Source organism: Schistocerca serialis, chromosome 1, assembly GCF_023864345.2.
Source record: "Schistocerca serialis cubense isolate TAMUIC-IGC-003099 chromosome 1, iqSchSeri2.2, whole genome shotgun sequence".
Lineage (NCBI taxonomy): Eukaryota > Metazoa > Arthropoda > Insecta > Orthoptera > Acrididae > Schistocerca > Schistocerca serialis.
The window spans coordinates 571480223-571503583 of record NC_064638.1 but is presented as its reverse complement, the minus strand read 5'-3'; the positions used below and the strand labels follow the sequence as shown (position 1 = coordinate 571503583).

At 39.9% G+C, this 23361-nt stretch overlaps 1 protein-coding gene across 1 annotated transcript in view; it reads right to left on the bottom strand.

Moving 5' to 3' along the window:
* Nucleotides 1–23361, bottom strand: part of LOC126416428 (probable methyltransferase-like protein 25) — a 66177-nt gene extending 42816 nt beyond the window's left edge. Inside the window, exon 1 of the mRNA XM_050084187.1 lies at nucleotides 22658–23361. Coding sequence (XP_049940144.1) covers nucleotides 22658–23221 — 564 coding nt within the window. The 5' untranslated portion in view covers nucleotides 23222–23361. The remainder of the gene's footprint in view (nucleotides 1–22657) is intronic.

Sequence of the window (23361 nt, the reverse complement as noted above, 5' to 3'; positions counted from 1 at the left end):
TTATCCGTTTTTTACCTTCATAGCCTGTAATACTGACTACATGAATGAACTGCATTCAAATATGCACTGTCCTCCCCCTGTAGAGACAAATGGAAAAACTGGTAGAAGCCAACATCGGGGAAGATTGGTTTGGATTCCGTAGAAATGTTGGAACACGCAAGGCAATACTGACCCTACGACTTATCTTAGAAGATGGATTAAGGAAAGGCAAACCTACTTTTCTAGCATTTGTAGACTTAGAGAAAGCTTTTGACAATGTTGATTGGAATACTCTCTTTCAAATTCTGAAGGTGGCAGGGGTAAAATACAAAGAGCTAAAGGCTATTTACAATTTGTACAGAAAGCAGATGGCAGTTATAAGAGTCGAGGGACATGAAAGGGAAGCAGTGGTTGGGAAGGGAATGAGACAGTGTTGTAGCCTATCCCCGATGTTATTCAATCTGTATATTGAGCAAGCAATAAAGGAAACAAAAGAAAAGTTCGGAGTAGGTGTTAAAATCCATGGAGAAGAAATAAAAATTTTGAGGTTCGCCGATGACATTGTAATTCTGTCAGAGACAGCAAAGGACTTGGAAGAGCAGTTGAACGGAATGGATAGTGTCTTGAAAGGAGGATATAAGATGAACATCAACAAAAACAAAACGAGGATAATGGAATGTAATCACATTAAATCAGGTGATGTTGAGGGAATTAGATTAGGAAATGAGACACTTAAAGTAGTAGATGAGTTTTGTTATTTGGGGAGCAAAATAACTGATGATTGTCGAAGTAGAGAGAACATTAAATGTAGTCTGGCAACAGGAAGGAAAGTGTTTCTGAAGAAGAGAAATTTGTTAACTTTGAGTATAAATTTGAGTTTCAGGAAGTCCTTTCTGAAAATATTTGTATGGAGCGTAGCCATGTATGGAAGTGAAACATGGATGATAAATAGTTTAGACAAGAAGAGAATAGAAGCTTTCGAAATGTGGTGCTACAGAAGAATGCAGAAGATTAGATGGGTAGATCATGTAACTAATGAGGAGGTACTGAACAGAAGTGGGCAGAAGATGAATTTGTGGCACATCTTGACTAGAAGAAGGGACTGGTTGGTAGGATACATTCTGAGGCATGAAGGGATCACCAATTGAGTATTGTAGGGAAGTGTGGCAGATAAAAAGCGCAGAGGGAAACCAAGGGATGAATAAACTAAGTAGATTCAGAAGGATGTAGGTTGCAGTAGTTACTCAGGGATGAAGAACCTTGCACAAGATAGGGTAGCATGGGGAGCTGCATCAAAACAATATCTGGATTGAACACCATAACACAACTACTACTACCACTACTACTTTGCATCACTGCTTTGTGGCAAATTAAGCCAGTCTCAAAGCTTTTTCCTCTGTCATCATCTTTAAATTCATTGCAAACACAATCAAACAATGATAGGGCTACAAAATGTCTCCTTTTCTGTGCCTCAATTATATTAAACTTTAATGGGTATCATATGTCTGTGAGATGGCACTTGAACTTCCTGGCAGCAATCTCCTCCCCTTTCCTTCTGGAATCATTTTGTCTTTTCCCTCTATGTATCATTTCTTTGGAGTGCTGGCTTCCTGCAGTGAAGGTGGAGTGCTATTCACACTAATTCATCTTCAGTAACTGTGTAGTAAAGTCACAATAATATCTCACAGATGTATAATACTAACAAAGTGACTATCATTCATCAGATGTGATTAGCAACATGTTGTGTTTATTGTGATAATTATTGTATATTACAGCTATTACTGACAGTGTCTCATAATTAATTCGCACAACATCGAGCCACTACGACATCCATCTTACCATTCAAACCCAACCTGAACAGAAAGGTTATTCTTGACTTCTGAAAGTAAATTAATGAAACTTTGAAATACATTTGGAAGAATTATTGATTTAATTTTTGATGATAGTGTTATTGATCCAAATCATGGGACAGAAAGTGATGATGATATGAACAGAACAGGAAATGGATGATGATGATGATGATTATGACACAATGGATGACAGACTGTTAACTTCAGAAATTTTTGATGAGATTCTACAGTGCATAAACAATAAAATGAGTAAAACAAGACTTTAGTACTCTTGGAAGAACATATCTTTTGTAAATGACACAGATGTTCTTGAACTGAAAGCTTTCATAGGTTAACTTGTATGCACAGAAATATATAAATTCAGCAATGAATCCATAGATTACCATTCCTCAATGGATAGCACTGGAAGCAATATTTTTCACAACACTATCACTAAGAAAAGGTTTTATGTTTACACTGACAGCTCTTTGATTTGACAATCTAAATCACAGGGAAGAAAGTAACAATGAAGATGCTAACATTTTTTGCATTGATAAAATTTACTTACCATGCAGCGGTAGAAGGAACACACATAAAAGACTGTTGTGATTGGCAAGCTTTTGGAGCCAGTGGCTCCTTTTTCCAGCAGAAGGGTTGATGGGGAAGGAAGAATGGTGAAGGAAATGGGCTAGATAGGTCTAGGATAATGAGTAGATTTTGGGAAAGTCACCCAGAACTAGGGGAGACTTACCATACGGGATGAGAAGGAAAGACTATTTTAACAGATTTATTAAGATCTATCAGCAGTTTGACTCTCAAGGCCTTACTGTGTGTGTTGAGATTTATGTTTCAGGTGAACATGCCAAGAAAATTAGTGATTATATGTATGTCAATGCCAATCAACAGAACTTAATATAATGCCCATATTTATTCAGGGAAAAACAGAGTCAAAAATCTCTCCACAGAACAGAAACTGAGTATTCTCACACAGGCTGTACTGATACTTACCAAACCAGTCCACAAGACATACTGAAATATCACAGCAGACAAATGGATCGTCTCAACTGAAACTGTCAATGACTTTCTAAAAACAACTCAATTAAATATAGGAATTATGAAGAAAAATAGAAATATGATCCCACTACAGTTTCAACCAAGTAAGACACACACAGAAAGTCTTCTGTTTATGATGGCACAGAGAACATAACTTATCTATCTTATATAAGGCCGAAGTCAAAAGCAGTGATTTTGGCATCTTACATGTAGCACTCCACAACTCAATTCAGACACTGGTAAGCCAGAGATAATTTCTTTTTCTAATTTCAATAAAGATGGTACTGACAGACTTTATATGAAGAGTGAAAACTACACATTGAGCAGACCAACTCATAAGTGTCTAATGGCAATATTTTTTACCAACGTTGACGTGGGGTGTGGTGTCAGTGCTTTCACTCTTCATCAATCCTACTCTAATGTTCAGAATAGCTCCAGACTCAGTTTTCTGCTTGAGGATTTATAAACTGTGCTACACACACACACACACACACACACACACACACACACACACACACACACACCGTAAAGATGACCCGCTGAACTGCAGACAGACATGACGAAAAGAATTTTACGTATAAGCTTTTGGTCAAAGCCCTCTTCAGAAAAGAAAAAAGTACCACAATTTGCACAAGCAAGCACACCTCACCACACGAATGCTATCTCCGGCTGCTGCAACCAGAATGTAACAGACATGCATCGAACAGCAGGAGCAACAATACAGAGCAGGGCATGGAAGGGGAGGGTGGGGGGAGGGAGGAGCAGGATACATGTGGAGGATGTGGAATCAGTGTTGCCTGGCAGAGCGTGGAGGGACTGGATGTAGTAGGATAGAATCTACATCTACATCTACATTTATACTCCGCAAGCCACCCAACGGTGTGTGGCGGAGGGCAGTTTACGTGCCACTGTCATTACCTCCCTTTCCTGTTCCACTCGCGTATGGTTCGCGGGAAGAACGACTGTCTGAAAGCCTCCGTGCGCGCTCGAATCTCTCTAATTTTACATTCGTGATCTCCTCGCGAGGTATAAGTAGGGGGAAGCAATATATTCGATACCTCATCCAGAAACGCATCCTCTCGAAACCTGGCGAGCAATCTACACCGCGATGCAGAGCGCCTCTCTTGCAGAGTCTGCCACTTGAGTTTATTAAACATCTCCGTAACGCTATCACGGTTACCAAATAACCCTGTGACGAAACGCGCCGCTCTTCTTTGGATCTTCTCTATCTCCTCCGTCAAACCGATCTGGTATGGATCCCACACTGATGAGCAATACTCAAGTATAGGTCGAACGAGTGTTTTGTAAGCCACCTCCTTTGTTGATGGACTACATTTTCTAAGCACTCTCCCAATGAATCTCAACCTGGTACCCGCCTTACCATCAATTAATTTTATATGATCATTCCACTTCAAATCGTTCCGCACGCATACTCCCAGATATTTTACGGAAGTAACTGCTACCACTGTTTGTTCCGCTATCATATAATCATACAATAAAGGATCCTTCTTTCTATGTATTCGCAATACATTACATTTGTCTATGTTAAGGGACAGTTGCCACTCCCTGCACCAAGTGCCTATCCGCTGCAGATCTTCCTGCATTTCGCAACAATTTTCTAATGCTGCAACTTCTCTGTATACTACAGCATCATCCGCGAAAAGACTCAACGTTGGGAGACTGTGGAAGAGGGAGAGGGGGTAAAATGGGGAGTGGAAAAGAAAGAAGCAGAGAAGGGGAAAAGATCGGTGGGTGCGCCAGTGAAGAACAACACACAATGAGGGGAGGTGGTCTGTGAGGTGGTGGCAAGGCAGAGGAGGTGGAAACAGCTGGGGTTGGGGTTGGGTTGTTTGGGGAAGGAGAGCAGACAGCGAGGTCATCGGTCTCATCAGATTAGGGAAGGACGGGGAAGGAAGTCGGCCGTGCCATTTGAAAGGAACCATCCCGGCATTTGCCTGGAGTGATTTAGGGAAATCCCGGAAAACCTAAATCAGGATGGCCGGACGCGGGATTGAACCGTCGTCCTCCCGAATACGAGTCCAGTGTCTAACCACTGCGCCACCTTGCTTGGTAAAACAGTTGAGTGGAAGGTTTGGGAACAGTAGACTACCATAGGTTGACGTTGGGATGATTTTGGAGGTAGAAATGTGTTGTAAGGATAACTCCCATCTGAAGGGTTAAGAAAAACTGGTGGTGGAGGGGTGGGGATCCAGATGACCCAGGTTGTGAAGCAGCCACTGAAATCAATCATGTTACATACACCTGCATGTTGTAACATAGGGTGGTCCACTTTGTCCTTGGCCACTGTTTGGCAGTGGCCATTATCCTGCTGGCAAGCTAGTTGGTAGTCCTACCTATACAAAATGCTGAGCAATGATTGCAGCAGAGCTGTTATATGGTGTGGCTGCTTTCACGGGTGACGCGGCCTCTGATGGGGTAGGATAAGCCTGTGACAGAACTGGAATAGGAAGTGTTGGGGGCGGGGGGATTGGGCAGATCTTGCACATGGATCTTCCAGAGGGATACAATCCCTCTGGCAAGGGGTTCAGACTGGGAGTAGTATAGGGATGGACTGGGCTGGGCGGACAACAGGAGGGGTGTGAAGGATCTTGGGTAGATGTCTCTCATTTCAAGGCATGATGACAGATAATCAAAGCCCTGGTGAAGTATGTGGTTCGGTTGTTCCAGTCTAGTGTGATATCTGGTGATAATTCTGGTTCTGGTTCCTGGGGGTTGTGGGAGGATTGGGAGTGTGTGGGAATATGGCATCAGAAATTTGTTTGCAGACTAGATCAGGGGGATATGGCCTGTCTATGAAGGACTTTGTGAGATCTCCAGCATACTGGGCAAGGGACCTCCTGTCACTGCAGATATACCATCCCCAGGTGGCCAGCATATTTGGGAGGGATTTTCTGGTGCATAAGGGGTGACAGCTGCCAAAATGCAAGTACTGTTGGTGGCTGGTGGTTTAATGTGGGCACAGGTGTGGATGGAGCCTTCAGAGAGGAAGAGGTCAATGTCCAGGAAGGTGACACACTGTGTTGAGGAGGATCAAGTGAAGTGGATGGGAAAGCAGGTGTTGAAACCGTGAAGGAATGGGGATAGGGTATCCTGGCCCTGAATCCAATGGACCAAGAGTTCATGGTTTTTGGATGCTAGGAAGATTTCCTAGGTAGTCCGTAAACAAGTTGGCACACGAGAGCGCCACGCAAGAGCCCTTGGCTGGGTAGCAGATTTTTATGCTAACCAGTTTATGGGTTGTCTAGGGAAAGCTACCTAGCCTTTCAAAACCCCAAATCCCTGGTCTGGTCTGGCTTCACTGACGGTATCTTCATGATTTTGACTGAGTCAGGAAACATACAAAAAATACACTTTTTTTTATCATCATCTAACATTTCAGTTTCCCTTTTTCTTGCTGTCATATAACTGTAAACATATGTTGTATCTAGCTGCATCTCAATAAACAACAAAAAAGTTAAAACAATATGGTATAATTCAATAGTAAATTTCTGGAGCCTGACAGACACCAAATACCGGTTACATTACAAAATTGTATAATACCATTTAAGGATTAAGTCTTGATGAGTATAGGTGGTTTTTTATTGTTACCATTATACAGACTGCTCCAGATCTCCCAACCATTTCTAGGACAACACTGTTTTTTGGTCTCTTTATTGCAGGTAATCAGAAAGATGTTGACCACGAAACAATGAATCAGTGTCGTAAGTTGGAAACTTAATGGACTGCCCTTTGCTGAGAGTGTTACTGTACAGAAGTGCCAATGTGGACAACCATTAGAGGTTTGGTTAGCAAACTAGGAATGTTCCTGATGAGAAATGTTCTGGGGAGTTGCCAACATCACAGGAAACTGTGGACACCATGTGAAGTCCACTGTGTGGCAAACCTTCTACTTCATACTGGAAAAAAAGAGGCTTTCACATCCAGCTGCCTCATGATCTTAGAACATAGTACAATGCGGCAGGCATGGTCATGTGCCCTACACTGGGGTAGTAAATGACGAACATTTGTTGGCGCATATCCTGTTCCAGGATGAGGGCACCTTTCATACCTGTGGCTTCATTGATCACCATAACAGCAGGATATGGGCTAATGAGTGACCACACAATGCCATGGAATTATAATGTAACACTACAAAGGCAAATACATGGCTGTGCCTCATCCAACAGCACAAGTATGGTCAATTCTTTTTTGCTGGAACAACAGTCATATCAACATAATACCTGGACATGCTTGAAGAATTCCTGCAGCCCCAATTGTCTCCTGAGAACATTCTGGATTCAGTGGCGTTTCAACAAGACAGTGCCCCATGGCACTTTGCGTACGTTGTGCATAATTATCTCAATGAGACATTCCAAGAACTCTGGATTGGACATGGCTCACAATGGTTCTGGGCAGTACGCTCACCTGATCTAACCACCTTCGACTTCTTTGCATGCAGTCACATCAAGAATCACATGTACAATGTGAAGATTAGGGACTGCAGCACCTGCCTGAACACATTTCAGCAGTGGCGCATACTATGACCCCAACAATGTTGCAGCATGTGTTCAGGTGCACTGAGGACATGTGGCAACTCTTCTTGGATACAGAAGGCAATCATTTTGAAAGGCAGTGATTTCATTGAAATATGGTGTCTCCCTCCACATTAAAGTACATTCATGTTGTAAATATTTCATTTCAATTAAAGTACTCCCTTCCAGAAATGGTTAGGGCGTTTTCAGGCAACCTGTATTTATGAACAATGATGTTCTTTTCAAATTCCACATGCTACTTAATGAAAAGTCTCTTATAAAATAAATTTATCGACAATATACTATTAGTATGCTTGTTACTTAAGCAGTTATCTACAGCAGGTTTAAAGATGCATAAATGATACTTATTACTTGTGATTGTGTAATGAATGCCTCACTTCTAAACTTATAATAGCACCACAATATTGCTCCATACAACACTAATGGACAGAAATATTAGAAATAAACCAACTTCTGACACTCTTAGCACCAGAAATAGTGACTACTGAAAGATCACAAGTTGCTGAATGTAATTTTGTAAGGTTATCTACAACTTGCACAGAAACCAGACTGAAGATATAAGAATCAAAGGACATGAATGAAAGACAATAATTGAAAGGGAATGAGGTAGGGTTATAACATATCCCTTGTGTTATTCAATGTATAAACTGAGCAAAGACCAAAGCAAACGATGGAAAAATTTGGAAAAGGAATTAAAGTTTAGGGAGAAGAAATAAAAACAATTAAATTTGCTGCTGACAAAGCAATTCTGTCAAAGATAGCAGAGGACTTGGAACATCAGTTGAACAGAATAGATGTGTTGCCATTGTAGTCTTCAGTCCAAAGACAGATCCGATGCAGCACTCCACACTAACTATCCTGTGCAAGCCTCTGAATAACTACTGCAACCTGCATCCATTTGAACCCTCTTACTGTATTCATCTCTTGGTCTCTCTTTACCCTTCTTTTAGACAAGTTGTGCCACTAGCTTCTTTTCTCCCCAGTTCAAGTTAGTACCACCTAATTAGCTATTTGATCTACCAACCTTATCTACAGCATTTTTCTGTAGCACCACATTTTGAAAGCTTCCTTCTCTTCTTGTCTGAAACATTTCTTGTCCATGTTTCACTTCATTAAAGGCTACACTCCACACAAATATTTAAATTTTTATTCGACATTAACAAATTTATGTTTTTCTGCAATATTTTTCTTGTCACTGCCAGTTTAAATTTTATATTCTCTCTACTTCTGCCATCATCAGTTATTTCACTGCCTAAATAGCAAAACTCTCCTACTGCTTTTAGTGTCTCATTTCCTTATTTAATTCCTTCATTTGACAATTGCTTTGTGCGTTAACTCCACTTGTCACCAACTGAGATGTTGCTGGTCTGAAGATTATCCATGTATGGTTACCAAATCATAAAAAGAAACACAATTTACAATCTGACTACTGTTTCTCGTTACATTGAAGACTTTAATGCAAAGAAAAATTGAAAGGGGTGCTATATCTAGCATTGGTTGTCACAAAGCTGATGACTATGATAATATTAACTAAAAGCAGATGATGTGACAACTGAATCTGATCTGGGATGGTCCACCTAGATATGAAAGGTTTGTAAAAGCTTGTACCAAGTTGAGTTGAAACTGCTCCAGCCAATCAAGTCATTCTGCAAAGTATGAGGTTCATTAAAATGAAACCTGGTCAGTGTGTCTACCTTTGCCTTACACATAAGGTGGCACCACATAACTGTGGGTATGGTGGCACCACCTATTGGTAGAGAGACTGACACGTGCACACCGTTTGATGTTGCATGGCGCCAGTGTGGTTTCACATCGAAGAAAAGGTAGTCACACAAGTTATCATCCACTACCGAAAATGCAGGTGGGTAAGCAGGAACAATGATGAGTGATTTGATTTTTGGTGGAGGAGGGAGTTGGAGGCCATGGAATGTATCGACAGATGAAGGATGTGTACGGTGAGTGCAGTCTGAGTCGTTCAAGTGTTGTGGAATGGTGTAAACGATTCCTTGAGGGGTGTGAATCATTGGAAGATGATGCTCGTCCTGGACAGGCTCATCATGTCATCATACTGGAAATGGTTGTGGAAGTGAATGCTTTAGTCTTAGACAACTGCAGAATCACCATGGACCTCTAAAACAAGCTATTTTTGGACATCGATTTGCAAAGGACAACGAAGTGTGTGACCGAGTCCAGGCCTGGATCTGACTGCAGCCTACTAACTTCTTCAAGGATGGAATCGGCTGGCTAGTGTCGCAATGGGATAAATGTGCCAACAGTTTTGGCGACTATTTTTGAGTATGTGTACTGTGTATAACTACATTTTTGAGTTAGTAAAATCATTACCGCTACTTTAACTACTGACCAGGTTTCATTTGAATGCCCCTTAAACATTCACATTTCATTTTATTTATAGGCTTACAGAATTAGTGAAGTTCGGTGGCAGGAGGAACAAGACTTCTGGTCAGGTGACTACAGGGTTATAAATACAAAATCAAATAGGGGTAATGCAGGAGTAGGTTTAATAATGAATAGGAAAATAGGAATGCGGGTAAGCTACTACAAACAGCATAGTGAACGCATTATTGTGGCAAAGATAGATACGAAGCCCACGTCTACTATAGCAGTACAAGTTTATATGCCAACTAGCTCTGCAGATGACAAAGAAATTGAAGAAATGTATGGTGGAATAAAAGAAATTATTCAGATAATGAAGGGTGACGAAAATTTAATAGTCATGGGTGACTGGAATTTGGTAGTAGGAAAAGGGAGAGAAGGAAACGTAGTAGGTGAATATGGATTGGGGCTAAGAAATGAAAGATGAAGCCGCCTGGTAGAATTTTGCACAGAGCACAACTTAATCATAGCTAACACTTGGTTCAAGAATCATAAAAGAAGGCTGTATACATGGAAGAACCCTGGAGATACTGACAGGTTTCAGATAGATTATATAATGGTAAGACAGAGATTTAGGAACCAGGTTTTAAATTGTAAGACATTTCCAGGGGCAGATGTGGACTCTGACCACAATTTATTGGTTATGATCTGTAGATTAAAACTGAAGAAACTGCAAAAAGGTGGGAATTTAAGGAGATGGGACCTGGATAAATTGAAAGAACCAGAGGTTGTACAGAGTTTCAGGGAGAGCATAAGGGAACAACTGACGGGAATGGGGGAAAGAAATACAGTAGAAGACGAATGGGTAGCTTTGAGGGATGAAATAGTGAAGGCAGCAGAGGATCAAATAGGTAAAAAGACGAGGGCTAGTAGAAACCCTTGGGTAACAGAAGAAATATTGAATTTAATTGATGAAAGGAGAAAATATAAAAATGCAGTAAATGAAGCAGGCAAAAAGGAATACAAACGTCTGAAAAATGAGATCGACAGGAAGTGCAAAATGGCTAAGCAGGGATGGCTAGAGGGCAAATGTAAGGATGTAGAGGCTTATCTCACTAGGGGTAAGATAGATACTGCCTACAGGAAAATTAAAGAGACCTTTGGAGAAATGAGAACCACTTGCATGAATATCAAGAGCTCAGATGGAAACCCAGTTCTAAGCAAAGAAGGGAAAGCAGAAAGGTGGAAGGAGTATATAGAGGGCCTATACAAGGGCGATGTACTTGAGGACAATATTATGGAAATGGAAGAGGATGTAGATGAAGATGTAATGGGAGATATGATATTGTGTGAAGAGTTTGAAAGAGCACCGAACGACCTGAGTCGAAACAAGGCCCCCGGAGTAGACAACATTCCATTAGAACTCCACTGACGGCATTGGGAGAGCCAGTCCTGACGAAACTCTACCATCTGGTGAGCAAGATGTATGAAACAGGCGAAATATGCATTGTCCTCCCCCTGTAGAGACAAATGGAAAAACTGGTAGAAGCCAACATCGGGGAAGATTGGTTTGGATTCCCTAGAAATGTTGGAACACGTGAGACAATACTGACCCTACGACTTATCTTAGAAGAAAGATTAAGGAAAGGCAAACCTACATTTCTAGCATTTGTAGACTTAGAGAAAGCTTTTGACAATGTTGATTGGAATACTCTCTTTCAAATTCTGAAGGTGGCAGGGGTAAAATACAGAGAGCGAAAGGCTATTTACAATTTGTACAGAAAGCAGATGGCAGTTATAAGAGTCGAGGGACACGAAAGGGAAGCAGTGGTTGGGAAGGGAGTGAGACAGGGTTGTAGCCTATCCCCGATGTTATTCAATCTGTATATTGAGCAAGCAATAAAGGAAACAAAAGAAAAGTTCGGAGTAGGTGTTAAAATCCATGGAGAAGAAATAAAAATTTTGAGGGTCACCGATGACATTGTAATTCTGTCAGAGACAGCAAAGGACTTGGAAGAGCAGTTGAACGGAATGGATAGTGTCTTGAAAGGAGGATATAAGATGAACATCAACAAAAGCAAAACGAGGATAATGGAATGTAGTCGAATTAAGTCGGGTGATGCTGAGGGAATTAGATTAGGAAATGAGACACTGAAAGTATTAAAGGAGTTTTGCTATTTGGGGAGCAGAATAACTGATGATGGTCGAAGTAGAGAGGATATAAAATGTAGACTGGCAATGGCAAGGAAAGCGTTTCTGAAGAAGAGAAATTTGTTAACATCGAGTATTGATTTAAGTGTCAGGAAGTCATTTCTGAAAGTATTTGTATGGAGTGTAGCCGAATTAAGTGAAACATGGAAGTGAAACATGGACGATAAATAGTTTGGACAAGAAGAGAATAGAAGCTTTTGAAATGTGGCGCTACAGAAGAATGCTGAAGATTAGATGGGTAGATCACATAACTAATGAGGAAGTATTGAATAGGATTGGGGAGAACAGAAGTTTGTGGCACAACTTGACTAGAAGAAGGGATCGGTTGGTAGGAGATGTTCTGAGGCATCAAGGGACCACCAATTTAGTATTGGAGGGCAGCGTGGAGGGTAAAAATCACAGAGGGAGACCAAGAGATGAATACACTAAGTAGATTCAGAAGGATGTAGGTTGCAGTAGGTACTGGGAGATGAAGAAGCTTACACAGGATAGAGTAGCATGGAGAGCTGCATCAAACCAGTCTCAGGACTAAAGACCACAACAGCAACACAGGCTTACAAATTGACATCATGGACTGAGATACTACACATTACTGTATTAACATTAATCCGATTGATAATGTCTTTATACAAGATGTCTCCATTAAGAGTCCTCAAGCACATTTTCTCGGCTGTTTCAGCAGATATTTGCAATTTTGTTTTTGCATTGTGTAGCTGGGATCAGCCATTAGACATAGTGTTCAGTCATATCTTTCATGCGACATCCATTGTCAATGGAAAGCAAAATTTTATGTGCCCATCTGATACTGCAGTCCCAGATTAGTCTAGTGCAATATTTGTTTTATCAATATGTATTAACAGGGGCAAAACTGGAAGAATAATCAGAACTCCAGCAGTGACAGCACTGCCCAGGCCTATGCTGATTGCTGCTGCAAAGCATGCAGTGCTACTGAGTTGCTGGCAGACTCCTTTTATTCTTCGTGTTTTACTGTCCTGTTAATACATACCGATAGAACAAATATTGGACTAGATTAATTTGAGGGCGCTTTATCGAATGGGCACATAAGATTCCGATTCAAAAATAATTTTGTTTATAATGGGAAACAAGCTGATGCTTTCTGTTGACACAGGGTGTCACATAAAGGATGCACCAAGCAGTGACTGATTGGGATGACTCCAGCTACTCAATGCGGAAACAAAATTGCAAACATCTGCCAAAAAACCAGAGAAAATATGCCTGATGACTCTTAGGACAGATACCCAGTATACGAAGATGCTGTCTATTAAGGTGTTAATTTATTTATCCATCCAGGGATTGTCTCACTATGGTACAGGACTTGGCATAATACAATTAAAATAAGTAGCTCAAAATATATACACACATATAAAATACGTTTTTATGATGATAGAATGGGTAGTCAGTCCTGGTCTTACTGAAGAAACCATCCTGGTATTTGCCTGACATGATTTAAGAAAACCACGGAAAACCAAAAACAGGATGATTGGAGAGAGCAAACTCCATCCTCCTGAGTATGAGATAAGTGTCTTGACAACTGCACTGCTTCATTCCATCAATTCCTATTGTACAATGCTCTTTGTGTGATACACAATATGCACTATATAATTTAGAATATAAAACACCATTCTGCACTGCACTACTGCACACACTAAGGACACACGCTGATTATTCCTGGACGATGAACATGCTGCTAGGCCCCTTGCATGCTCCCCAGTCTGTTTGGAAAACTTACTCCAGGCCTGATATGCATGAGCCCTACACATGTTCATAGCCTCCAATTTGTCTGCCTGAAAAACAAAGTCAGTATCCCTCCATAATCAGGGAGATGATGTGCCGAAGAGAATAACGAGATTACTTTTCACATTGCAGATGTTGATACGTGGTTTTCTTGTAAAATCATTAATTACATTGTTATCATATTTAATTATATAATATACATTACTTGGGAGGAATTTTCAGCTACTTTTTTACACAGATGCAGTTTTCTGTTCTTTTTCATCTCCTTTGGCAGTTTATTATACAATTTTATTCCCTGACAGAAAATGCTGTTTTTAGATTTGTCTTTGTTTTTCCTTAGTGAATGTCTCAATTGGCTCTTTTTCCATGATTATACATGGAACTACTAGTGAAATAGTAATGTTTCCCCTGATTTGCACAACAGATTGGTACTCACATGGTGCAGCAAGGATACCCAGCTTTTAAATAATTCTCTACACTAAGCCTGACTACGACTACTACTATTAGTAGTAGTAGTAGTAGTAGTAGCAGCAGCAGTAGTAATTCTTTGAGCAGTTTTCTGCAGTTTAAAATTGTGACCATGTTTTATGCTTCTGATCCCAAAAGAGTCCTATAGCTAAGGACTGGGTGCATATAGGAATAGTATGACACAAGTCATTGGTGGTTACAAACTGATGACAGAACTCTTGAGAGTATAACATAATTATGACATTCTTTTTGCCAGTATCTTTGTTTGTTCATTCCTTACCAAGTGACAATCAATATTCATCCCTAAAACTTTGTGTTTTTTAGGCAATCTATTGATTTATCATCTGTCATCGAGAAGAGATGTGCAGTTTATGTTGATGTGCATACTGTTTGTTTTCTTTATATTCTGTGTTGATTTATTACGAACTGCCCAATTGTAAACATCCCTGACAGTTTCCTTTGCTTTCTCTAATGGGAGTTCTGGTATTTCATCAGTGACTACATTGTTGCTGTTATCAACAAAGAGGAATATGATACTGACTGAAACCTGGTTGATATAAGCGGCATGGGCAACATAAAATTGGCCTGGAAAATATTTCATGCACCTTAACATATGCAACCCAAATTACAACACCTCCACTACGCCCAGAGGTCGTAAGTTGGGTTGCCTATGATAAGGTCCACAAAATATTTTCAGGGCCTGTTCCATTTTGCCCACCCCATATTAAGAGCAGAGCTGGACCCAATACACTACACTGAGGCAAATCTTTGTTTACATGTTTCTTGCCTAACAATTGTTTAACTAAAAATTTATTGCCGGTAGACATCTGAACTATGTCTACGTCCACTCGGTAACTGCATAGTTAACTGCTAACCAAAGGGTCTTACAACTAGTGCTTGTAGGTTGTTTTGCAGTATTTTATGATCAAGATGGTCAGAAGCCTTGAATTAGTCTAAGAAAATGTCTGTAACACAGTCATCATTGTCAGAGCTTCAAGTAACACTTTTGTGAACTGTGTAATAGCCAATATTGAACCTCACCACACACCACATAGGAGACCAAACTGAGCTCTGTTAAAAAGGTTATATTTATTGATTCATTTATTTTTGAGAAGGCACACAGCGGTGAAGCTGGCCTATAGTTTTCAAAAAAATGGCTCTGAGCACTATGCGACTTAACTTCTGAGGTCATCAGTAGCCTAGAACTTAGAACTAATTAAACCTAACTAACCTAAGGACATCACACACATCCATGCCCGAGGCAGGATTCGAACCTGCGACCGGAGTGGTCGCTCGGTTCCAGCCTGTAGCGCCTAGAGCCGCACGGCCACTCCGGCCGGCTTATAGTTTTCAGTAATCTCCACTAAGTGTGTGCCTAAGGTACTCTGGAAAACCAAAGGACTCATTCATTATATTTGTAAATGAACCTTGTACATTCTCTTTGCAACTTTCAGACCAGAGACAGGAACCTCATCTATGCCCGCTGATTTCCTACTTTTTTTAAATTTCTGTATTGTCTTCCTGACTAAAAGCTCTGTTGTGAGAAATATGTTTGCAGTGTAAGCCACTGTGGATGCTACATATTTATCATATTTCGTTGCAACTTCTCCACAGTGCCAGACAAATAGTCGTTTCCAAACTTTGCCAGTTCCTGAGGATTTTTCTGTTATTCTACCCCCCCCCCCCCCAATTTATATTTGTCTGCTTTATTTTCTGCATTATATATTACTTTATTATTGAATGACTTTTTTTGGAGCAAGCACTACCTTCCTATTTATCTTTTGGTACCTTTGACAGTGATGCAGGAACCATAGATTAGTGTAAATAAATGAAAGACTTTCTAATACCCATAGGAATTCATCTATTTTTCTTAGTTTCTGCTGAAGTGGCTACTTTTGAGTTTATTTGCACATACTGCAGAATGTAGAGATCTTGGCATCTACATTGTTTTCCATGTACAACTCGTCCCAAGTTGGTTTTGACAATACCTTAGAAAAAGTATGTATTTTACATTTCAAATAGATCTTTCTGTATACCTTCAATGTTGTTGGTTTTACCAAGCTTGTCTTTAGCTTCATTATCTGACAGTAATCATTAGAGAGTTGAATATTTTTTATAAATACTTTCCACTTTTTCCAGTTGATATGTGGAAGTACAGTGTTTAAGACTGATCTGTACTTTTTGATGCCCTAGTAACAGTGTTTACTATTTGTGCCACACCATCAGTGTTCAAAATGGCTGGGAAGTTGCTATTAATTTCACTGTGAACATGCATTAATATTCACATGTCCACATATTATTATGTTAGTTTTGGGGACTGAGATTCTTTCCAGGACTTCACTAATCTGTTGAAGAAAATGTTTACATTACTACCAGGTGAGCAGCAGATGCACATAATAATATTAACTTCTTATGGATGTCGAGCTTTATTAGTTCAATGGCTGCCAAATCAAAATGGTTATCTACATGAGTTGTGATCATATCTTCTCTAATTTTTAAATGTGTGCCACTTCTCATATAAATGTATGGATTCCAACCCTTTAAGCTACTTCTACAGTAGCAACTTGCACTTTCAGATGACAGCAGCAGTATATGCTGTATTTCATTGTCTCCACACTAGTGCTCTGTAATGCACATCACCATGCTATTCAAAGACTGTAATTCAACTTCAAGCTGGTGTACATTATTTTTAATAGACTGCAAATTCTGATGAATATATAATTCTGGGCAAATTTCTATGGTCAATGAAAGTCACAATCACCCTGCGTATGCCTCTCGTGGATCCTTATGTGGTGCCTCATTAGAGTGCATGCTTTACAAACACTGGGCTCCCTCAGCTCTGTCTCTGCTGCGCAAAGTGTGTGGTGGGCCTTAATAAAGGGGAGCCTGTTATTTATCATAAAAAAAGTTAGTCTTCCTACCCATTACAACAAGTATTTGACCATGTGTGGCTCTGCCATCCACCTGCTTTACTGTCACTAATCAAATCCACCAACCTCCCTTTCACAGTTCTCTTGAGATGCAGACCATGCCTAGTGTAGTCCACCTCTTGATAGTTCCCCCTGCATAAGTGCAGTGCGTACTCAGCCAGCAGTCAACAGCGACATCTCTAGCTCTGCACTGAGTGACCATACAGCACTGCCGAGGCAACATGTTACTAACTTATTCTACTGAGAAAGTTATAACATACCAAATTAATGGTGCCAAGTAGTATTTGACCTATTTTCTTCATCACTGCAAATGATTATTTGTCTCCTCTTAAATGCGTAAGAAATCTTTTGCATTAACTTTTGAAAATCTCCCAGTTATTTACATTTGTTGGACAAGTAGGTGTAGGTATAACACCACACCAGATTAGTCAAAGCAGTGAGCACTGGCGTATTAAAATCATAAGTTTTAGATGTATAAAATATAAGGGTCAATCATGGTGTATTACACTCACAGCTCCTCTTTTAGCCACTACTCCACTTATGGCCACTTTCATGTAAGTAGTGAATCTTTAAGCTTCTTTCGAATACCAACAAATCTTATAATAGCTTACTATAAACAACAAATAGATACAGATGCATTTTTTACTACTTCTTGTTAGGGGTTATAATTCTGTGCAAAAGGCCAGTGCTGAAAAAGTTGAGTTTCGTAGAGTTATTCTTTAAGCATCACACAATTGCTTTTTCATATTCTCCACATTTTAATAAAACACCAGAAGAAACTATATTTGCTAAGAGGTAAGGTTAAGCATTACAGTTTCATTTCTTAAAAGCTAAATATGGTACAACCCAAAAACATACCATCAAACTTCTGTGACCATTAACAGACCCATATTTAGTGTTTGTTCCCTATTATCACCATGCTTGCAGGTATATGCAGGGACATATACTCATCAGCCAGAACATTATGACCACTGACCTACTATCGATATAAACCTGTCCAAGCGAAAGCAGCATCACCTGGCGAGGAATGGCTGCTAGCCAGACACAGCATGGTGCATGTAGAATCAGTGAGCATGCAGTCCGAGTGTAGAATGGTGGAAGGCACGCAATGTATCTGAGTTTGACTGAGGGTAGATTGTGATAGCCCGGAGTCTTGGGACAAGCATTTCGAAAACTGCGTGACATGTCGGCTGTTCGAGGAGTACTGTGGTGAATGTCTTCAACAGATGATGAAACCACGTTTGGACATTGTTGGGTTGGGTGATCACTCCTCATTAAAGACGTTGTAGGCTGGGCAGACTGGTAAAACAGGAAAGGCGGTGAACTGTGGCAGAATGAACATCAGACTTTAATGCTGGGCAGAGTACAAGTGTGTCTGAACACACACTGCACCGAACACTCCTAACAATGGGCCTCTGCAGTCGATGACCCACGCATGTGCCAATGTTAAGACCATGATATTGGCAACTACAACTGAAATTGGCACGTGACCATCAGCACTTCACACTGGCAGAGCTTCGCGTGGTCTAATGAATCCTGATACCTTCTTCAGCATGCCAATGGGAGGGCATAAATCCATTGACTTCCAGGGAACCATCTCCTTGACATCTGTACTGCGGGATGCAGATAGCTGGCGGTGGCAACATTATGCTCTGAGGAACATTCATGTGGGCATCCATGGATCCATACAAAGCACCATGGCGGCCAAGGAATATTGTGCACGATGATCGTGTTTCCTGACGGCAATGGCATTTTCCAGCAATATAATGTGCCATGTCATGTGGTCAGGAGTGTTATGGAGTGGTTCAAGGAACACAGTGGAAAGTTCCAATTCACATTCTGCCCCCCCCCCCCCCCCCGCCCCAACTTGTCAGATCTGAACTCGATTGAACACATCTGGAATGTGATTGAACGTGGTATCAGAGCTCATCGGCCCCCTCCCCAGAATTTATGAGAATTAGGTGATTTGTATCAGATGTGGTACCAACTCTCTCCAGCAAGCTGCCACAACCTCTATGCCCCCATGCAACGATGCGCCACCACTGTTATCTGTGCCACAGGTGAATATACCGACTATTAGGTGGGTGGTCATAATGTCTTTTATACAGGCTTGATTTGCATTCTAGCTATGCTAATTTTATTTAAGTAAGCTCCTTTGAAATATTTCTGGTATTTTTATATCAAATAGATGTAATTAGTAGTCTGGCCCAAGGATCTCATATTAATTAATCTACCCTTGTAACATAGTAAAATATGCAATAGAAATTAAGAAAACATAACATCTTTTAACTCAAGGTTTTTGAGTCAACCAAAAAATAATAAATTTAAGTATATTTAAGTATTCTCCCAGTAAAGTTGAAAATGCAATGGAGGCTACTGTTGATGAAATGAAGGTTGGTACTGCAAGGAAGTTGTACAATGCTCCAAGAACATTAGGAAATAAAATTTCTGGTCTAAACCCTCAAGAATCTATTGGCCACTGTAGTCCACATTACGTCTTGGGGACAGCAAAGGAGGGGGAGGGGGGATGTGGGAAAGGGGGGGGGATGTTGAATGGACTTAGTTCTGGGGTGTTCCATCATCGGCTTTTCAGTTAATAAAAAAAATCTTTGTGCGTCTACACAAAAATTTATCGAAAAGGCAGATTTGTAAAGTTCTGAGGCTGCATTGCAAACAATCAACCTGGAAAAAGTGATATCATGGTTTTTTCCAATTTTTGTCACAAAAAGATATTGAACGTTAATAGGGGTAAGAGGTTCTTTTACATGGGGCAAACATTAATTGATTCCAGAAAGTAGCTGAAATTTTGTATGGAAATGATATGTTTAGTAACCCTAATAGAGTTGTTAACATGGATAAAACCTCTTTTTTTTCCAGCTCCCAAAGAGAAATTAATTGTAGATTGTTCCTAGGCCTGTCATTACAACAGTTTTTGTTATTTTTTTCTGCTCCACTCAATTGCTATAACTTTCCTCTACTTCATGGATATTTGTTTCCTTACGTGCTTGTATAATGAACAAATTACTTTCTAGTAAACTGCTTCTACAATTACTTAACTCGCCAGAATTATTATAAAATGCTGTGGCCAAAAGTGGAGAAATGACTAGTGACAGCTAGAGTTAATGTGACCAAAACTGGTGAAAGAAATCATTAGAGGGTCACTGGCAGTGCTCAATTTCACTTGTCAGCTTTGACCCTTGACATAATGGTGTTGTGGAGTACAACGCCACTGTGGCACGGTGTTTTTGAGTTGGTTTGTGTTTGTAGATGTCGTGATGTTGTATTTGGTGTCATGTTCTGGTTGTGGATGTTGATGTGTTGAGCTGTCTGTGTAATGGGTGGTATTGGGTTCATTTGAATCTTGGTTATCAGTGTGATAACACGAGTTTATTAGAGCCTGGGTAGTCAGTGCTGTAACATGGATTAGGAAGTGTTTGCTTTGTTTCAGTGAGCTATGATTTCTTTTATTTCTTTTTTCCCTTGTGGTTTACACTTTGGGCATTTTTGTGTTTTCTCATGTGGAATGAAATTTAATACCTTTTTAATTCTTTTGTTAGGTGTGGACATGACTGATAAGTTTACCAGCTTTTCATTACTTGCTCCTTTGGATGATCATTCATTATCGATAATGTTTCTGTGGTGTTTTGGAGTAATAGCAGAATATGTTAGGTGCCATACCTGTGGACAGTGCGTGAAGTTTACGATCGTTCCAGTGTCTCGGACCCGGGACCTAAACATGACGACTGTCAGCACGACAACATCTAGCATTTGATACGCTATAGTACCTTTTTCGAGATATCTAGGTTGGTCATTAGGGAGAATGTTTTGCTAACATATTACTTTTGTTACAGGTCATCTTTAAGTTTTTGTGCATGATTCTGATGTGAGTGCTGGAACTGTTTTACACTGATTTTCTTTTTGTTGCGAGGTGTGTTCACAGTATGTTAACTATAGGAGGAAATTGGGTGGGCCAGGGGTCATCGCTGAAACTGAAGAGTTGCATTTCAGTTAGAGCAAGTATGGGAGAGGCTGTCCTCTGGTGTGGAGGTTGTTATTTCAGGGCGGTGGGTATTCCGATAGTGATTTTTCAGAGTTATAGTAAGAGGGAACCTGTGGACTTGTTAAAGAATATCCTGAGGAGGGTGGTATGGTTATGTTTTTGGGAGGTCTGTAGATAGGATGTGTAGGCTGAGGGTGGTGAGTTGAGTGTGTTGGGAGGGGGGGAGGTTGTGGATACTTGTAGGATTGATGGGGCAGGTTTTGGGTCTGAGGAAGTATTTAGAGGTTGTTGGAGAGGATCAACAGTTTTTTTTAAAGGCATGATTGATTTTGGTTTAGTTTGTTCCCTTTTTTTATTACTTTTGTGTTTGAGTTGTTGGGGTTTTGGTCACTTTTAATAGAATTATGTAGGTGTGTGAAGCCTGTAGTTTTTTACTTGTGGTTTGCCAGTAGGTCTAGAGAAATTTCTGATTCTGCTTTTTGGAGTTGCAAGTGTGAGTTTTCATGACAAAAATTGGAAAAAGCCATGATATCACTTTTTTCCCAGTTGTTTGTTTGCAATGCAGCCTTACAACATCATAAATCTGCCTTTTTAAGTTGTTCTTAGGATGGCTAGAAGTGATGCCTCGCCCCTCTCTCTTCTTCCTTTCAAATACAAGTATCTTCCAATTCCACTTAGAAGATGTTCATAGGGTGCCACAGCAAACTTTACGAATAAAACTTTTCACAAGAAGAAAAGTGGGAGGCAGAGGGCAGTTATGTAATTACATAAATAAAGACCTGAGTAGTTCCAAGTATGTTGAGTAAATTGTTATTTTTCAGCACAGTATAATGCAAATCATTGCAGACTATATAGCTTCATATTCTATTCATCTATGATAATCTCTGACGTCCCTATTTTACCAAGACAAATAAGAATATCCATTACCAAAGGTGTGATCTAGAACTAAAAGGAAATAATATGATAGCATTAAATGTCATAACAGCCAATTCAAAAGCAGCTTAATCTGTTCCAGTTAGAGAAATAGGCTATATGGGAAATTTATTTTAGAGCTTGGGTACTAGCATTTACATTGCAAATACTGTTGATCGAGACACTTATCTTCAAGGATGTGCTCTGTGTTTAAATGGATCTGGAGACCAACTTAACAGTATATAATATCATCCTACAAAATTCTCCAATACTCGATGAGAAAAGCAATTAGCAAGTTCATGTCAAATCATAACACTGTCTTTGATACCAAGATGGACAAGAACACTGGTAAGGAATCATTTTCGGTGTTACTGGTATTGGGCATTTGCCTGAACTGATTTAAATTAATATACAATATTTTTTCCAGTAAAACAGGGTGATTAGACAAATACATTACTTGAGAAGTGCAGTTTCAAAATTTATTTATAACAGGTTAACTACTGTCTCACTTCAGTCAATATCTACATCAAAGATCTGTGTACAACATCCTAAAATAAAAGTTTTTATACAAACACAATTATTTGGATATGCACATTTAATTTTTTGTCACACAAATGGCAGTTATTGATATACCTGTAATTTCTGGGTCCGTTTAGTTGCCCCATGTGTATTGACTGAAGAAGAATCAACTCCTAACACTTTCAGACTGTGGTGTAATGCAAGCAGAGAGGTCAAGTAGCCTTTCCCACTACCAACATCAACAATGTGGCTTGTACCAGCCACTTTTGAAAGTGCAGCAACCAGTTCACTCATTATTTCAACTTCATGTGCCTTTTTGGGGGACATAAACTGATTAAGCTGAGGAATACTCTGAGAACTAGATCCCCAAGATATAATCTTGCTCCTAAGATCAGAAGGTGATAAGCAAATATCGTTCAAAATACCAGCTGACATTTCGTTGGCTTCCATCAAGTATTTACTGAGATGGAACATGCTTGATGCAGAGTCTCTTTTCGAGTCCCAAAACAAACTCAATGCACTGTCCATACCCACATATTCGATCTCACTCTTCAATTCCTCTGGTACACATGTATCCCAAAGATCTTCAGTGATGAAATTTACCAAATGACAGTTTGCTAATTGCGAGAACCTATTAAAAAACTCTATAACTTCACCTAATTTCGCTCGAAGCGCCATTTTAAAAATGTAGGTTTATCAGAATGATAGTTTCGCCGAAGTTGTAATAATAGTATTAAATTTGTACAAAGCACACAGTTTCCTATACTTTGCTCTTATGGAACTCAAGAGATCCAGGATGTCCTCGTTTTCTGAATTGC